The following is a 17,983-nucleotide window of genomic DNA, read 5'->3' as shown; positions in this document are numbered from 1 at the left end:
TTGGGGGTGTCATCATTTCACCCCCTGTACTTTCAATTTTGAATTTTTACCCCCTAAACTTTCCAATTTCAATCAGCCGTGTCCAATTTCTACTATTCCGTCCAAATTGGACTTTAAGTTTGACTTTTGAGGGCTAAAATGGTCATTTCAACATAAAAAAAAATAAAAAAAAATAAAAATAAAAAAATTTCTGTTTTTTACTTTTTTTATTATTATTTTATCTTCAACCTATACACCACAAGTTATAATAGGTTTATAAAAACAAAAAAATACTCTAGGTGGTTGAAAGCCACTCGCTGGTCTACGATATTTGTGATATATCTCTGATAAATTAAAGAATTTTAGGATATATCCCCAATAAAGTGAAGAAATATTTGTAAAAAATAATTTTACACTTTATCTGTAAATAAATATCTGTAAAAAATGATTTTACACAAATATTTATTCACTTTATTGGGGATATACAGATATTTACAGATAAAGTGTAAAATCATATTTTACAGATATTTCTTCACTTTATTGGGGATATATTATAAAATTCTTCAATTTATTGGAGATATATCACAAATATCATAGACCAAAAATGATTTTACACCGATATTTCTTCACTTTATTGGAGATATACAGATATTTATTTACAGATAAAAGTGTAAAATTATTTTTTACAAATATTTCTTCACTTTATTGGGGATATATCCTAAAATTCTTTACTTTATCAGAGATATATCACAAATATCGTAGACCAGGGAGCGGCTTTCAACCACCTAGAGTATTTTTTTGTTTTTATAACCCTATTGTAACTTGTGGTGTATAGGTTGAAGACAAAATTAAAAAAAAAAAAAAAAAAAACTAAAAACAGAATTTTTTTTAATTTTTAATTTTTTTAAATTTTTTTATGTTGAAATGACCATTTTAGCCCTCAAAAGTCAAACTTAACGTCCAATTTGAACAGAATAGTAGAAATTGGACACGGCTGATTGAAATTGAAAAGTTTAGGGGGTAAAAATTCAAAATTGAAAGTACAGGGGGTGAAATGATGACACCCCCAAACCTCAGGAGGGTAAACTGAAATTAATCCTAAATAAAAACTAGCCTTCCATATGTTAAAATTCAACGTTAATGAAAAAGCATGTTAAATGTGACTAGAATGTTGTAATTTCAAATTTTATTCTATATTTTCTTAAATTGAAAAAATAAACTTTTGCCAACCACAAACGTCGTCGGTAGAGGGTGTTCCCATTTCTATACCCCTCCTTCCTCTTCTTTTCTCTCTTCTAGTCGAAAACCATCACTTCCACCTAGCTCGTAGTTCTTTCTCTTTTTTTCTTTTTTCTTTTTAAAACTCGATCAGTGAAATTTATTTAATGAAAAGATATTCTTTCTGTACGGGTGTTGTTGGTTTGATGCTGCACCAAATATGCATCATCGATGCTCTTATATTGGTTGGTTGTAATCTAAGACAAATTATTGAAAAGAACAAGACCGAATTATGAAAAGGAGGGAGGGAGAGGGAGGGAGGGAGAGCCGGTGCATGGTCAATGGTCAAAAGGTTGGAATCCCGATTAACAAAGAGTGAGTTTAATTACTAGGGTTTAGGGTTTCAATGTGAGTAATTTAATGAAAAGCCCTAGAAAGAAAGAGAGGAGAATGAGCAAACCTAGGACCAGTTAGCTTATGGGAGGATGGATGGATTTGATTCTATTTCTGTACAGTGCGAGTGAGTCGCATCATGATTCATGCAATTGCAGTTGCAGTTGCAGGGTGTCTTCTTCCCGAGAAAGCACGGGTGCTCCTCCGCTGATTTCTCCAATGCGCGCAATCCCAGTCTTTAGTTTTCTTTTTTGACCTGACACACTAATCCCAGTTCCCACACAACTTGTTTTGGCTCTTATCTGTGAAACTCTCCTCGGTACTTTCTCCATTCAGTGGTCATGCCCTAACCTACGTATAAATATCCTTTTTCCTTCTTGTACTCTTAAGTCTTCACTTATAAACCGAAAAAACTATACAGAGTAATATACGCAAGTTGCATGTAACTAAACCTGTGTATGTACATGCAGGCCGTGTTTCATGTGTAAATACATGTATATATGGCTTATTAAAGAGGCAAATAGTTATCAGTTAAGCGACCAATAGCATGCATATCGATCGTGTACGTATATGAAAGCTAAACAAAAGGATGTTTACCGCAAACACGTAAACCCTAAAACTAATTACAACCTTTAATTAATAGTTTTAACATTAATGGCACCTCAATATTTTTTTACCCTAAAACTAACAACCCTTTAACTAAACAAAAATTCTTACGTTCGAGATTTCAATTTCACATAAAAAAAATAAAATTTGTACGTACTCCAAAAAAAAAAATTATGAATTTCATACTCTCATCCGTCTCGCATGCTATAATTCCAATCTTTAGCCACCTACACCCTTAAAATTCCGCATGCTGGACAGTACTCGACACAAACCGGAAAAATTAAGTAGTCTAGCTATCGAAGCGCATAATAAGAAGAACGAATCAACAATCAGATCGAATTAGAAATTTCAGTGTATACATCTTGTTTCCCTAGCTAGCTAGCTACTGGATCACTAATAGCTACTCCCTACATGGAACATATATAGTCTAGCTATGTGTCGTTCCAGACTGTAAAAGTAGGATGAGCAAGAGTTGGAACAGCTGTTGGGACCCAATTCATGTTATCTGTAGTTCTACTAGTAGCTACTGCCGCTGACGACGATTCATGCTGATCATCCTGTACTGGAAGATGATAATACAAGTTCCTGTTGCTTGCGTGATGCTGATAAGCGGGATCTGTAGTACTACTTGAACCAAGAAACATATTTTGATGATGATGATCATAACCAAGCTGCTGCGCCTTAATATTGGCCTCCTGATCATCACCATCTCCAAAACCATTGATATCGTTATTATTTCCATCAGCTTGATTTTGGTCATCATTGGCTACAACTGTACTCATAACCATGGGCATTATATAGCCACCACCAGTCCCTGTAGTACTGCTTCCATACCCATTATTATTACCATGGTGATCTCCACCACTATATATGACAGAATTTGAACCCGAGCTGTGTTCCATAGATGCTGCTGAAGAATCCATTAGACCCATAAGGCCACTAGTCTGCTGTTGCTGCTGCTGATCATGGTCATGAAAGAAATTGTGGGTACCTCCCAACTGGAGTTGTTGACGAAGATGATCATCATCCTGATGATGAAAGCTGCTTTCCTGATTTGAATTAGTATCTTGCTCTTGCTTGCACCAAACCCTCTGTGCATGTGCATTACCATATCCATATCCATACGGCGAGTAGTGCAACTGCATGCCATTGATGCCAGCGGCAAAAGGCGCTTGATGAGCAGCAGCAGCTGCTTGAGCTTGGGCTTGGTTGAATGCAAGAGTTGGCCAACTGCACCCCTGCTGGGCCCCATAAGATCCATATGCTGAGTACACATTGCTCATGATGTCATGTTCTGTTGATGATGAGGATCTGATCATCTGTCCGTGATGATCCAGCACAGACGACAACATGATCTGATGATGATGATCTGCAGGAGGAGGCGGCTGCTGCTGCTGAACATCTTTCAATCGCTTTGCAGTGGCACCAGTAGTGATGGGCAATGCGCTGCTCTCCAGAATGGACTTGACATCATATCTGCTCATGTCAAAGTTGGTTACTGCATTTAGTCCTCGGAACTTTATGGCAGCAATGTCATATGCCTCCGCTGCTTCCTCTTGGGTGCTGAAAGTTCCTAGGTACAAATCTTTGTTCCCTGCAACTCTTCCAATCCTTGCTTGCCATCTCCCATGCTGGTGGTGCCTATATTGTTTGCATATCCAAATTCACAACAATATGTTACCTTATTACCCCAAGTAAGACAGCAAACATATATCGTCAGATATATGTAATTAGAGTTCTTGTGTTACCTTGTCACCCCACGATAAATGGATGCACCCCGAGAAAATCCGCTACTCTTTCTGCACCGACAAATTTACTTTGATTATATGCATGTGTTCTCGATTTCATTATACTCCAAATTGAAATTTCAGTATTAATAATTAATTAAATGATTTCATTATAATTATTGATTATATGATCGATGCCATTGCCCGCATTTTCATTTGATGATGATGATCAATTGATGATTATGGAATTCGAATGGAATTAGTATCCGTACCTCCTCAAAGATGCAACATACTCCTGTCTTGTCATGGGCTTCATTTCATCAATCTCTTTCTCATAGCTACTGATCTGGATTTAGTATTACAGGTATATTATATACAAATTATATATTCGATCTCCACTTGAGATATATATCTCATTATCCCATGAACATAATAACAATAATTAAACCACACCAGAATATATCATATATGCACTCACCGGGAAGTTGGTAGTGGTTGTGGTGCCCCAATATTTCAATGCTGCTAAGTCATAAGCTCTAGCGGCTTTGTCTTCTTTGTCATAACCACCTACATCATGATTCGATATAAACTCATGCATAAGCAACATATGATCAAAATTTAAGTGAACTCTACAATAAAAAGGGAGGAAATGAGAGAAAAAAAGAAGAAGAAGACTGTATAGAAGCTATATGCAAAGAGCTCTTCCTTTGTACGAACATACCCAAATAAACTGCAGTTGGAGCCATTGAGATGAGATCAAAAGCACCCAGATGTGATCAAGACCCACAAAAGAAAAGAACAGAATTAGTTGTTCAATGCAAAATACGTTACGTATGAGGTATCCTTGACTAGAAGTAGATAAACATGAAATGAGCCTAGTATTAATCTACAATAGATCGAGAAAAATACCTTGCCTTCCCTTGCGAGTTTGTCCTTCTCTTCGGCAACTATTATCCCATAGATGGGCTTCATATCTACCTGTCCATCTGTGCCTGTACATCAGTATTTATGTAACACCCAAATTAAGATCCTTAGTTAATAATAAGTCACTATGTATACAAAACGATGGAAATAAGTACAATAAATGAGAACACATTGCTAGATCTAATTAATCAACCTGGTTACACCACGGTATATAGATGTCCTCTGGCCAAATGTATCAATGGCCTTTCTGGGCACGGCCTCAATAGCACCACCAGTACTTTGAGTTTGGGTATCAGTCCCCGTTGTTGTTGTGGCTGTCACCACTGGTGACTGCTTAGTATTCTTATCTGATGAACAAGTAGTTTCTCCAGTAGCGGCAGTAGCAGCACCACCTGCAGTTGCAGTAGTAACTGTTTGAAGCGATCCAGTACCCATTGAGAGCGATAGACTACTCTGTGGTTGATTTCTGCTCTCCTTACTATTCTTGCTCTCCTGCTCCAGCTGATGGTGGTTATCGCGCGGCTGAGAAGGTTGATTTCTCAGCCACGTCTTGATCATGGACAACCCAATATTGTTACTATTAGTATTAGTATTCATAACATTACTGCTAACTGGACCCGGTCCATTATTCATATCAAACATGTAATCATGACCAGCACTGCTGCGGTCATGATCATGCCGACCAAGGAAGTTTTCAAGCTTTGGTAGTTGTTGATGATGGTTTTCAAGGTTCGCCTGCTGGCTGATAATGCTGCATGAAGTACTAGTAGTGGTACTGCTTCCCATTAGCATAGTCGACAGGTCTGAAGATGAGGTCCTTTTGTAGTTATTGCTATCTGATGAGTTTATACCAGCACCCTTCATATTCCAATCTGCGTCTCCCAATTAATTTATTAATACATGGTACTCGAGAATTTATTAGAAACAACTAATTAATATATTAGATGAAAACTAAAAAGAGGAAAACTAAAATACTCATCAAAACAAAGCAATTAAAAAGTTTCAATTGCAATATACTTTTAGGGTTTGAATTTTTTGATCTTTATGGAAGGCTTCTATAGAAAAAAGAAATAGAAAAATCTATATAATCTTTAATTAGGGTTTGAATACGCTTGAGGTATTTTGAGGTATACATGTATATATCTGATCAGGAATGATCAAAAAGCAGACCGGCTAGGGTTTAATTTGTTGTACTGAAAGCCTAGCAGGCAAGCAGCTAGCTTGCTAGTGGTTTTTGGAGATGATAGACAAACCTTGGGAGTGGATATGATCATTGTTCCTGTTGAAAGCTGCAGCTTCATGTATGCCAAAAATAGATGGAGCGAGGTGGTGATTGAGAGAAGCAGTGGAGTCAGAATTAGTAAGATCAAAGCACTCACTGCTTCCGCCACCGGAGACATCAGTGCCACCACCGGCACCGTGGATTTCATTGGAGTTGAAGCCAAGGCGAGAGGCTAAGGTCTCTTGGTCAGCCAGCTGGTGTGATATTGGAGCATGATCATGTTCTTGAGGGGAAAGAGAGAAACCCAACCAGTTCATGTTCATCGATCCAACCCACTTTATTCTTTCAAGACCTATTGGGCGGTGGCGGTGTCAGTGTGGGTTTATTTTGTTGACCAGACTGATCGAATGAATGTCTCTAACTAAGCTAACACAAACGGAGAGATCAAAAAGAGTAATAATAAGTTTGGTCCATGCTTGAAGATTGATATGTGGAGTTGAAAAACTGAAAGATCAGTGGAGAGGATCCATGTATTTCCAGGGGAATGAAAGTGAAGGAAGAAGAAAGGTCAAAAACTTGCAGAGAGAGAAAAAGAGAAATCTTGACAATGCGAGAATCGTTTTCTGCTTCCAATGCAAAATGAAGATTTATATATAAATCTCTCTCTCTCTCTCTCTCTCTCTCTCTCTGACCCGCACTAATATCATAAAACTAGGAAATGGGGCGCCTCAATCTTGATTATCTTCAGGGCACTCATTAATTAGCTTGGACTGCAAAACACTTAAAATTTAAGGGCAGCACTTGGATCTTCTCTAATTTAAAAAGCCTCTAAGAGATATGTATATACTAAGTTTGGTATAATTAGGAGGTCGACATAGGTGATATGTATAGTAATTTGTACAAAAACTTAATTTCCCAGAAGAAAAAAAAAACCATTAGGTGCCCAGATCAATATGTTTGTATGTGTATAGTATGCCGTATAGTAGCTAGGGTTCTCATGCATATAATATACTGTGCCCAGTATTGCGCGGTTGCTAAGTATTTGCCTGACAAATGACCAATAAAAAATGAAAAGGTACACGAGCATTTATTTTAAATGACGAAAGTCCCTTGCACTACTAATTAAGTGTATGTATGTTAGCTAGATTGACCAAACAATTAAGTGTTTGTTAGATACAGAGATATCATTCCTGTATAAACTAATTAAGGTACTTAATCCAATCCTAAAATAGTATGCACCAGTACTGATCATCGATCTTGCTGTGTTGAAAAGGGTTTTTCTTTTATCATATATCTAATATTTGAGATCCCTTGTATTCTCTTCAAAGCCAGCTACTTAATTTCTTTCCAGATCTGATTATCGATCCGTATCTGATCTCTAGCTACTCTTCGATCGTTCTCTTTATTAATTACTATGAAGCATGTATGAACAAACACCCTGTAGACTCTAGAAATTAAGAAGAGGAGAGATAAAGATGATATAAATAAAGCAAATTAATTATATATGTATCTGACAAAGTGTGATGAACAACCCAGAGGCAGCCTCTCCCCACGCCCATTTATTCATGCCCACTTGGACATTAGTCATTTCATGCATGTCAGATACTGATATAATATACTGTATTATATTATGATCGTTCAGACTCGATCACTCAGTCGACCTAGGTTTCCTTCAGTTAATTTCATTTTCTTCATTGCGTATATATGCAATATGAGCAGCAGAATAATAATGCAGCATTATGTTGGACAGCTCTCGCTTTCAATCTCTGACTGACTCTCTCTGCCTACCAGCTAGCTAAACAAATGTGCACCCATAACTTCCTCACATTCCTTCCTTTCATCCATACACAGACTCCTCAAATTATTATAAATGCATATCTTTCCCCGGTCTATCTACCTAATTTCTCTAATCATCATCAATCTGCTCCCCCGCTTCAAACGGAGTGTGAGTCTGATCTCTAGCTAGCTAGCTATCCACTCAGCATATATATGACAATAATTCATGCATGTCGTCTGACACGACACATTTTTTTCTTCTTCGAATTAAAAGGGAATACATATATATTCAAAGTTAAAGGAAAGCTATATATTTATTACTGGGCAGAAGGGATTCCAGGCATTAGATTGACCAAAAAAAGAATTAAAAGGGAATATCATATATATTCAAAGTTAAAGGAAAGCTATATATTTATTACTGGGCAGAAGGGATTCCAGACATTAGATTATATATAAACATGCACAGTCGATCTGTGGGAGTGTGAAAGAAAAAAACAAATTAGGTTTATATATAGGTGGAGTGCATGCGCCGCAGATAGAGAGAAGAGATGATCGAGGTTAGGTTTGCACCCCTATTTGAAGACACTAACCCTTGTCTTCCGGGTCCTTCCCTTCCCTTCCCTCCCTATCATGATTCAATTGAAATTATATTTCATTCTCTTTCTACCTAGCTCTCTAAGCTTTTAAATTCCATTTAATGGCCGGGACAGATTGGAACAAAATCTAAGTACGTACTACTCGTCTATATACAAGACTTTCGTATATTGTTGAAACGAGACTCTCAGATCTTTCATTAATTTTCAGCTAGCTTTTGTCAATTTCTGCCTAAAACATATGTATTTTATATACGCCTGGCCTCTGCTCGAACTTAGATATTTCACCTGATGGAATTAGAGTTTAGGTCTAGCTAGCTATCTTATAATTAGGTAACTTCACTAATTTGCAAAGCATTTGCACCGACATATATACGTTGGTATATGTTAATCTTCCATAATTTTGCATACGTCTGTATGTGACATGGTATAATTTTTGCCTGAACTTATCTTGATTGTCCTGTATGGGAGGGAGGGAGGGAGAGAGAGAGAGAGAGACGCTTAAATAAAGGAGTAGCTAGCTAGGGTGGAACCATGTAAGTGGAGGTGGTGCTGCAGAAAGCAAGGGAGAGAGTTTCATGATCTCGAAGGCTTCAAAAAACACCACCTTCCCTTCTCTAAGTTTGACCGTGAAGGAAGGAAAGGAATCAAAGACGGTAAAACACATGGTATTTCCCCTCTACCTAGCTACTGTAATTACAATTTATTTAATCACCCCTGCCTGTTGCCACTGTGAAATTTAATTAATTAATTAAATAAACAAATGCTCGCTCTTGGATCATCGGTAATCTAATCAATTATCACGCCCTGCAGCCCTCTTCTTAGATGATAAAGAGATGGAAGATTCATCTCAACTATGACTTTGACCAAAGTACTAGGACTGTGTATCTAACTTTAGTTTTGATACTAGTTAGGGTTAATGGCAACATGAGACATACTAACCCTAGCTCGTTAACAATGTGATGCATGAGAATGATTTTCAAACTTCGCCGTCTCTCTGTTTGAATTTATCGTTAGCTGTCCATGTTTTAGACGATCCATTTTTCATATATATACTTCTACTTCTAGCCATGAATTGAATAATATTAATTAACATAATAATAATAGATCGAGTAAAGACATGTGAGACACATGCACTCTTTATATATATTTCATGGTTGAGAACATATATTTGGCCATTTGGAATAGCAATGTCCCTGCCTAGCTTGCTTTCGGGGATGCCTTAGCACCACGTGTATATCAATCCCAGGCCCGGTCTCGTCTTTTAAGTTTTTTATTTTTTTTTTAAATTTGTTTTTAAAACCCTAGTTAACCGATGTCAATCATCTTTTTTTTTTTTTTTTTTGGAGAATGATGTCAATCATATTCATGTAGAAGGAGGCAGTGAGCTGCCACAATGGTTTTATTCTCTATATTATACTTGCACGTAGTCCATGATCTCTCATGCAACTTGGCCCAACCTAACAAAGTCAGTTGTTTTGGTCATATGGGCTCACATGGCCCAGCGAGCCCAAGCTAGTAATTGTAAATGAGACTCCTATAACCCGGTTAATTGCCCATCTCCCTCGCTCTTCTCTCTCTCGACTGCTCTCAATCAATAGACCTATTTGTTTTCTTCTTCTTCTTCTTCTTCTGTTGCACTCTGTTTTTTCCCCAGTAACCAAAAGTAGTTTAATTCCTCTCATTTCAGTGGCTTCAATTGGTTTTGGTGGTTGTATCTTCTGGGCCAGCTTTAGAATCCATGAACAAGTAAGTTCTCTTTGAAAGATTCCTTAATATAAAGATTCTATGTTCCGTTGATAAATGGAGTTTTCTTGCGGGTTTCTAATATGAATTTTGTACTATTTTTTTTTTCTTTTTCATTTTCTTAATACTGGGTTATGCTTTACACACACAACAATTACAGATATATATCTGCTCATTTGGGAATGAATGATCAGTGTGCTCTATGTGAATGCAAATCAAATCCATCAAAATGAAATTTTAACCCAGTACAACTCATTTGACCATTTTGTTGCTCAACTTAGGCTGAAGATGAATGATGTCAATGTATCTGTATATGATGGGCATTTGATTCTCCTGTATTATGTAGCTTTCGTTAATGTAATTTTGTTTCTATATGGAGAGAGAGAGAGAGGTAATGGCTCAAAGTTCATGTTTTTGCAGTGGATTCTGGAATTGATACACAGACTCAAAATGGGGCATCGGATAACTTAGCTGATGTTGAGCTTAGATTAAATAACGATGATGCAATTCTCGGAACTTCTGTTGGGGAGGTCTCTAATATTGGGCAAACTGAGCAAGTGGGTCAAAATTCTGCAAGCTTGCAGGTTGAAGCAGATGAACCATATGTGGGTCAGGAATTTGAATCAGAAGCAGCTGCACATGCATTTTACAATTCATATGCACTGAGAGTAGGTTTCAGAACACGTGTAAACGATCTATCTCGCTCTAGGGTTGATGGGTCTGTCATTGCTCGAACACTGGTATGTAACAAAGAGGGTTACCGAGTGGCTGATAAGCGTGATAGGAAGAGTGTGAGACCTCGGCCCCCAACTAGGGTTGGTTGCAAGGCAATGATTTCAATGAAGAAACTGAGTAATGGAAACTGGGTGGTTGCAAAGTTTGTCAAGGAGCACGCCCATTCCCTGACTCCTGGAAAGAGTGAAAACGGATTGAATGATGAATCTTCAGTAAGTTTTGTTGATGCTTTTATTCATGAGCACGGTTTTTTTTTTTTTTTTTTTTTTTTTTCTTTGGTGAAAATGCTATTGTTTGTATCTATGAATTGATAGGAGTCTACATGTCCCCAATTTAGCATCAATCTCCAACTTGGATGCTCATCATGCTCTTGCACCTTCTACAATAACTTCATAGCATATGATCATTCAGTTAGTTTACTATGAGTTAGACTTGCAAGGCAACTATTCTCTTTCATTTGAAAATTGCTTGTTCATAACTTCATACATGGTTTGCAACTGTTGGTAAATCTTTTATTGTTGTTCCTTTTTCCTTTCAATTTTGTTTCATTCCCTGAAACACCTTAACTGATTCTAGTGTCATGGTGTCGAGTCTCAGGATATGTGTAATATATATGTATATAACACCTCTACATCTGCATCAGGGTTGTCCATTTTGATTCTGAGGTATGTTAGTGTCTTGTGGAAAGTGTATTTTGAGGTTTATTATTTATGTTTTGCATCAAGGTTGTGATTAACTGATTATTAAAATTCTGGAAGCAATGTTCTGCATCAAGGTTGTGATTAACTGATTATCATAATTCTGTGGTTGATCTGTGTCTGTTTAGGAAGAAGAATACTACTTCTTAACCTTAACATTTGTTGATTCTGAGAAATATGCTACATTAACTCTGTATGTGAGAAGTGCAGTTGAAAATGCTATAGTTTATTATCTTTATTCAGTCTTTCTATCATCTTTTCCACATTTAATCATTTTCTTTTTTTTTTTGGGTCAGAATAGTCGTTTGCTTGATACCAGCCAAACATGTGTTGGAGTTTCAGTATGCGGTATCTTTTAGTTTGTCCGAGGGCTTAGAACTAGAGAGTCTTCTACAGGCACAATTAACGTCTGTGCACATACTGGTCGCAATCACTGAGCTATTTATCTTATTTTGTTTTCCATGACTGTGGGTGGAAGTTATAACCAAGCATCTTGTTACTTGCAGGATGAACAGATAAAAATCAAAGAATTAACTCAACAGCTGATGGTTGAGCGAAAGAGGTCTGCTTCATATAGAAAAATCATAGACCTCCTATTTAATCACATTGACGACCACACTCAACACCTCTCACAAAAGATCCTGCGCGTTAATGACATTCTCAAAGACATCGCATCCTCTGAAGCAAAAGGCCGTCAAAATCTCCGCTAGTCTCCGACCAATCATTTTAATAATGTACTGAAATATGTAAAGGCTTCACATTTGCTTTGTCACTGGATTGTTATGTTACCTTCAAATTCAGCATTAAACCTGCGATGTAATCGATCAAATGTATGGGGATTAGTCGTTGGCGTGTTGCTTATAGATTTATTAGTGTATTTATTTCCTATAGGTAATTAAACTGCAACCAGATCTGTAGTCTAGTAATTATAATCTTACTGCATAGAGCAGGAACGCGAGGATTTTTACCATTGTGTTAAGAAATTACCATTTGTTGATTCTCCCAAATGAAAAATACAAAAGACCCTTTTGTGCTTCAATCACTGGGCCTGGGCCTGGGCCAGTCATATTCATTATAACCAAGTTGAGTGACTCAAGTCCGACTCAAAATCATGTGCTTCACCCCCTCCTTCTCTTTCATAGGCCTCTCGCCTTCTCTCTCTAAAGTCTGAACTCTGAACTCTGAACTCTGAAGTCTGAAGTCTGAAGCAAGCAAACATGGAGTTGTTATGGATCTGACCCTCTGAATTTCGGTCTTCATAATTCAGTAAGTTCCAAATAATTGAAATATTCTATGGTGGTCTTTGAACAACTGTCTCAGCTTCACATTCTTACTTATTCTGAAGATGAGATCTTTGATGTAAAATTGTTGATTCTCCGTGTATGGTTTCTGGGTTTGGCTCTGATTCTTTTTCTGTAAATTATGGATTATGGAAATTCGTTTGTTTCAAATTGTGTGTCAATACAACTTAATTGTTCGTAATAACAACATTCTGTCATGACTGTGGACACTGGACTCTATATCACCAAACTCAAATACTAGTTTTAGTTTTGAAGAACCCCATTCTATCACCAGAAATGATTCTTGGCTATAGGTTCGATAGGCACTGATCAGGGAAAACCAGTAAGTTTCATTGCAGAATTTACTTATGATTCCCTGAATTTGCATATTTTTGCAGTGGATTCGGTACTTGATATAAATGTTAATGAGGAGGTGTCAAATGGTTCAACTGATACCGAGTTCAAGCATTCTAATGATGGTGCCTTGGTAGGCACTTCTCTTCAGAAGATACTTTGGGTTGTACAAAATGATGAAAGAACTCAAAACTCTTCTAAAGATGGATCTGTAGTCGAAGTAGATGAGCCATATGTGGGTCAGGAATTTGATACAGAAGTAAATGCACAGGCATTTTACAATGTCTATGGCTTGCGTATGGGTTTCAATACTCGTATGAACTATCTGTCTCGATCCAAACATGATGGAACTATCATTGCACGAACATTTGTATGCAGCAAAGAGGGTTACCGGAAGCCTGATAGGCGTGACAAGAAGACTGTAAACCCACGGGCTCCCACTAGGGTAGGTTGTATGGCAATGCTGTCAATAAAAAAACTGAATATTGGCAAGTGGGTTGTTACTAAGTTTATCAAGGAGCACAATCATGCATTGATAGCGAGCAAACGTCCAAAGGGGTTGATTGAGGATCAAATACCGGTCAGTTATTGTGATATTGTACATTCTTTCTTAACTTAGTTTGTTATAGCAAATTTTTGTTTGCCTTGTCCATTTTTGTTATGTATCATACACATATCAATTCATATTAAACAGTGGCTTCAAAATCTTGTCCACGTGTTTACATAGAAGGTTGTATAGAAAGATATGACAGCTACGTGGAATTGGAAGGTTCAAACGAGAAAAAAAATTAAATTGGCCGGTTCTGAGGTCAGCAAAAAACTAATCCTTCCAATCTAAGGTGATAGATTTTTGGAAAAGCTGAAGATCTCTTAATTTATCTCGGATCAGGTCTCAATTGAAAATGATCTTCTTTTCATGAAATTTTGTTCCAGGTTGCTTATGGTTGTTCTTAAATCCTTTTCATTGCCTGGCAAGTATAAATCTTCAATATAAAGTCTTTAATATTAGTGTTCTAAAAGTTATAAAGAAACATGTTACTTTTTACACATTCGTATGTATGTGCTGGGGGTGGAGATGGAAGGGGGTGATTAAAATTTTGTACCTCACTTGTGGTTATTTAACCATCAATGTTCTGTAGGTAATTCATTCCGTCTTGTCTTTCCAAGTTAGAGTTCTTATTTTAAGTCAGGATTTAGAATAGATTTTTAGGCAATGATTTGAGTGTTTTCTACTTTTCTTCATTCACTGGCTGCTCATTCTTCATCTGCTTAGAAATATCTGTTCAGGATCGACTGTAGACATTGATTGGCCTTCATACCATTATGGATAGAAGAGTTACAAGTACGGGGCAAGTCCCATGCAAGCCAAGGCTAGTTGACATCAATCCATATTAGGAGCTCATATTATAACTAGTTAGCTACATTATTGCATTTAGCTTATTATAATTAGTTAACTAATAACTGCATTATCTACTATAAGTAGAATTATGGACATTACATGTATATTTTATTCATATGGCCTGAATTTGATCTCTCTTTCCCCTTGTGTTGTAGGATGATAAGACAAAGATTGAAGAATTAACTCGAGAGCTGTTCCTTGAGAGAGAGCGTTCTGCTTCACTAAGAAAAGTCATAGACCTTCTATTTGAACACATCGAGGAACATACACAAGACCTGTCAAAGAAAGTCCAGTATGTTGTGGATAAGGTAAAGGAGATTGAATCAGAAGGGACAAACCGCCATAAGCTCAGATAGTCGGCATTCTATTGTGTACTGTATATATTGACATTGGCTTTAATGAGTTTACATTTGCTAAAGAGTTAGATGCAATCTTATACATGAATTTAGTTTTCCTGATTTAATAAATGTGAATGTAGTTGGTATACAATTGCCGGTATGGTTGCGACTGGCAGGAGATGTGGCATGCGCAATGGTATTATTCACCTTTTTGTTCCTTTCTTTGTTCGAGATACTAGTATGAATTTAAGTCATTACAGTCGGCGAAGACATCTTAGGCTTGGCTGTTCCTGATTTCTGTCATCAGTTATGCTCTTCCCATGGTCACTGATGAATGGGCAGTGCTAATATTTAGCTATATGTGATCAAAGAACCAATCTAATTAAAACAGTTTTGGTTTCCCTCGCTTCTCGACAATATCTGAACTTGAACGTTCTTTCGTTTTATATTGCAAAGAGAATCTAAGAACTGCAAATATAAGACGAACTATATACTTATTTGCACAACTGCAGTTGAAATTGGACTGTGGCCTAAACAATCCATCGATGGAGGTTATGGAGAACGTATTTAAGAATTAATCATCGATCTCCATCTTCCATGCAAATTACTCAAGGGGATAAAAGCATATTCTAACTACCCAATTTAAAAGCATCCACAAAGAGGCCTAAGCACACACCGGCTTTCCAGTAATTCATCAGCATGACAAAAGACTTGAGCTTCCCACTTGATAAAGAAGGGGAAGTGGGCTTTCTATACATGAGCATGCCAATACCCTCAATAGCAGCAACCACAATTCCTGCAACCAAAACATCCCAATCTCCTGTCTGCCCAAGGATCGTGGCCAATGCATTTGCCGTGTAGAAACCCAAAAGAAGTAGAAATATCTTCATGGGAAAGTTTTTTCTAGCTAAGTTCAGCTTCTCTAATAGCTGTCTTCCAGCTGCAGTCACTATCCGACCTAAACGAGTGCTATTGAGATCATTGATGCTGTTGTCATTGACGCTCTCTTGGCCACCATTATCAGGAACCCCACCTGTGTCCAAGGCAAAGGCTAATCCCCATTGATGCTTTCTTGACTGAAATCTGCTTCAGGATAACAGAGATAAGCAGGTTAAAAGGGCATCGATCTATTTTTGTAACACCAAAAGGCATCACATTTGTAGCAAGCATTTTCTCTAGTTGCATTTGGACCAGGAAACTTATAATTCTTAAATACAATTTGGAAACTGGGATCTGGTATAGATATATAATCACTCAGTTCTGTAAATAAAACTCTTGTTTGGTATCAATTGTAGACAGTCAACAAGACTGACTGAACTTATTCTCTATAAGTCGACTAAACAGAATCTTTACTGCTACATTCAAGTTCAAGGTCCATTAGGTCTACAGGATGAGAGGCAGTCCTCCCAACTCCTAGTGAATGAAGGATTTTGGCATAAGTTCCCAACACACAGCACCAAATTCAAATTCATGACATCATTCTACATAGAAATATTCTGGAAATGGGAAACAGGAAGGGAGACCCAGAAGAGGAAAAAGAAAAAGTCCAAGCATGAATGTGAGAATAAAAGTAGAAGTACATGCCACAATAAGGATGCAGATAGCACAACTATTATTTGGAAACTCATTAAGAATCATTGGGAAATATAGTGCAGTTAACTTTCTTTCATAAATGAAAAACAACATCAAAAGAGAAAGAAAGACTTTTGATGTCCGATGAAGGCTCACAAGCAGCATAAGGCCATAAATGATGCAAATGTTCATGACCATAAAAAGCACTTGATTTCAAAATGTTTACCTCCTTTGGGGAAAAAAAGGGACAGAGTTAAAGTCGATCTTTGATGTCTGCATACTGAAACTCGGCTCACTGCAACAGTTCTGGACCAGACTAGTTGCAAGAGTAATAAACGATCTTTCATGGATTTTTTTCTCCCGAATCGGAAAAGTTGACTGTAGCATCATGGTTCCCATCGAAAGGTCACACTACAAAAAACAGGTAAACCAAAAAAGATGATATGAGTTTTATCTCAGAATTGTTTGATTTCAATTCAATCAGTAAAGAGTATGATAAAAAGATAAGAGATGTCACAGTAGAAGTCTTAAGACTAACACGTCTCAGGTTAGTGGTAAATGCATTCTGCATGCCACCAGAGTGAAAGATTTTAAGAGTATTTGGCAGTAAAGGTAGAATTTGCACTTTTCATTGGGAGTCATCAAGAAGAGTAGGTTAGTGAATGACATGGACAACGCTCTTTTTTTTTTTTTTTTTTTTTTTTTTTTTTATATTGAGAGGTTGTTGAGGTAGAAGGCAATCTATATATTTGTGACTGCCATAGGGATCATATTAGTCTGCAGTGCAGCATGGACCTCACTATGCCCAAAAATAAATCTAAACGTCACTCAGTTTATCCCTTGAAAACTCAAAGCCCACCAATTGTCAGGTATCATAACTTTCCACAGTGAAGCTTCCAAATCACATTGTTAAATATCACAAAATTATTGATGTCACTCCTCTATTGATAATCAAATGAAACAAAGAAATGGCACAGTGAATGTAAGAACCTAGTTAGAGTGGAGAAGAAAACTCAATTTCATCACGCAAAGACATTACAATCATCAAGAAGCCGATAATCCTCAATGAAAATGAAAGTAAAGCAAAATTTGTAAGAAGCCCATAAAGAAGGCAGATTGAAGAAATTTCAGCGGAACCAAGTAGTAGACATATAGTTAGGAGGGAGATTACTCACATTGAAACTAGAAGAAGAGAGCACTAGTGGGAAGAAGAAGAAGAAGTTAAAGCAGGCGACGATGGCAGCTGGTAATTTTGATTGAGAAATTAGCAAACCAGAGCGAGCATGAGAGTCGAGAGTCGAGACCCCCTCTCTCTCTCTCTCTCTCTCACAGCTTCACTATTCGTTTTTCATCTCTGAAAAATTTTATCTCTTGCTACTGGTAGTTGTTATTTGTAATGTACTGCTGTAATTTTTTTTTTTAA

General features: G+C 37.1%; 4 protein-coding genes across 5 annotated transcripts; 2 read left to right on the top strand and 2 right to left on the bottom strand.

The window, feature by feature from the left end:
• Nucleotides 1–2,505: 2,505 nt before the first annotated feature.
• Nucleotides 2,506–6,657, bottom strand: LOC133720690 (AP2-like ethylene-responsive transcription factor PLT2). Its single transcript, XM_062147114.1, has 8 exons — nt 6,101–6,657; nt 5,041–5,719; nt 4,833–4,915; nt 4,645–4,653; nt 4,402–4,490; nt 4,196–4,269; nt 3,945–3,995; nt 2,506–3,837 (listed from the first exon to the last, which is right to left on the bottom strand). Exons 1-8 carry the CDS (start codon nt 6,390–6,392, stop codon nt 2,628–2,630), a joined length of 2,487 nt encoding a protein of 828 aa, XP_062003098.1. The 5' UTR covers nt 6,393–6,657; the 3' UTR covers nt 2,506–2,627.
• A 3,338-nt stretch (nt 6,658–9,995) lies between these two features.
• Nucleotides 9,996–12,113, top strand: LOC133720094 (protein FAR1-RELATED SEQUENCE 5-like). 2 transcript variants are annotated; one of them, XM_062146278.1, is made up of 4 exons: nt 9,996–10,187; nt 10,605–11,131; nt 11,517–11,584; nt 11,914–12,113. In XM_062146278.1, coding segments are annotated over exons 1-4 (765 nt in total). In that variant the 5' UTR covers nt 9,996–10,186; the 3' UTR covers nt 12,083–12,113. The 2 variants fall into 2 exon arrangements, with proteins under 2 accessions (XP_062002262.1, XP_062002263.1); XM_062146279.1 differs by lacking the exon at nt 11,517–11,584 and having other exon boundaries at nt 9,998–10,187; nt 11,914–12,098.
• A 609-nt stretch (nt 12,114–12,722) lies between these two features.
• Nucleotides 12,723–15,205, top strand: LOC133720095 (protein FAR1-RELATED SEQUENCE 12-like). The gene is made up of 3 exons (XM_062146281.1): nt 12,723–12,883; nt 13,296–13,831; nt 14,806–15,205. Coding segments are annotated over exons 1-3 (738 nt in total). The 5' UTR covers nt 12,723–12,882; the 3' UTR covers nt 15,007–15,205.
• A 245-nt stretch (nt 15,206–15,450) lies between these two features.
• LOC133720096 (ycf20-like protein) lies at nt 15,451–17,928 on the bottom strand. The gene is made up of 3 exons (XM_062146282.1): nt 17,736–17,928; nt 16,787–16,971; nt 15,451–16,071 (listed from the first exon to the last, which is right to left on the bottom strand). Exons 2-3 carry the CDS (start codon nt 16,957–16,959, stop codon nt 15,618–15,620), a joined length of 627 nt encoding a protein of 208 aa, XP_062002266.1. The 5' UTR covers nt 16,960–16,971; nt 17,736–17,928; the 3' UTR covers nt 15,451–15,617.
• Between the last annotated feature and the right edge of the window lie 55 nt (nt 17,929–17,983).

The sequence above is a fragment of the Rosa rugosa genome, chromosome 7 (assembly GCF_958449725.1).
Source record: "Rosa rugosa chromosome 7, drRosRugo1.1, whole genome shotgun sequence".
Taxonomy (NCBI): domain Eukaryota; kingdom Viridiplantae; phylum Streptophyta; class Magnoliopsida; order Rosales; family Rosaceae; genus Rosa; species Rosa rugosa.
The sequence above is the reverse complement of the archived record's forward strand: the minus strand, read 5'-3'. Positions and strand labels throughout refer to the sequence as shown.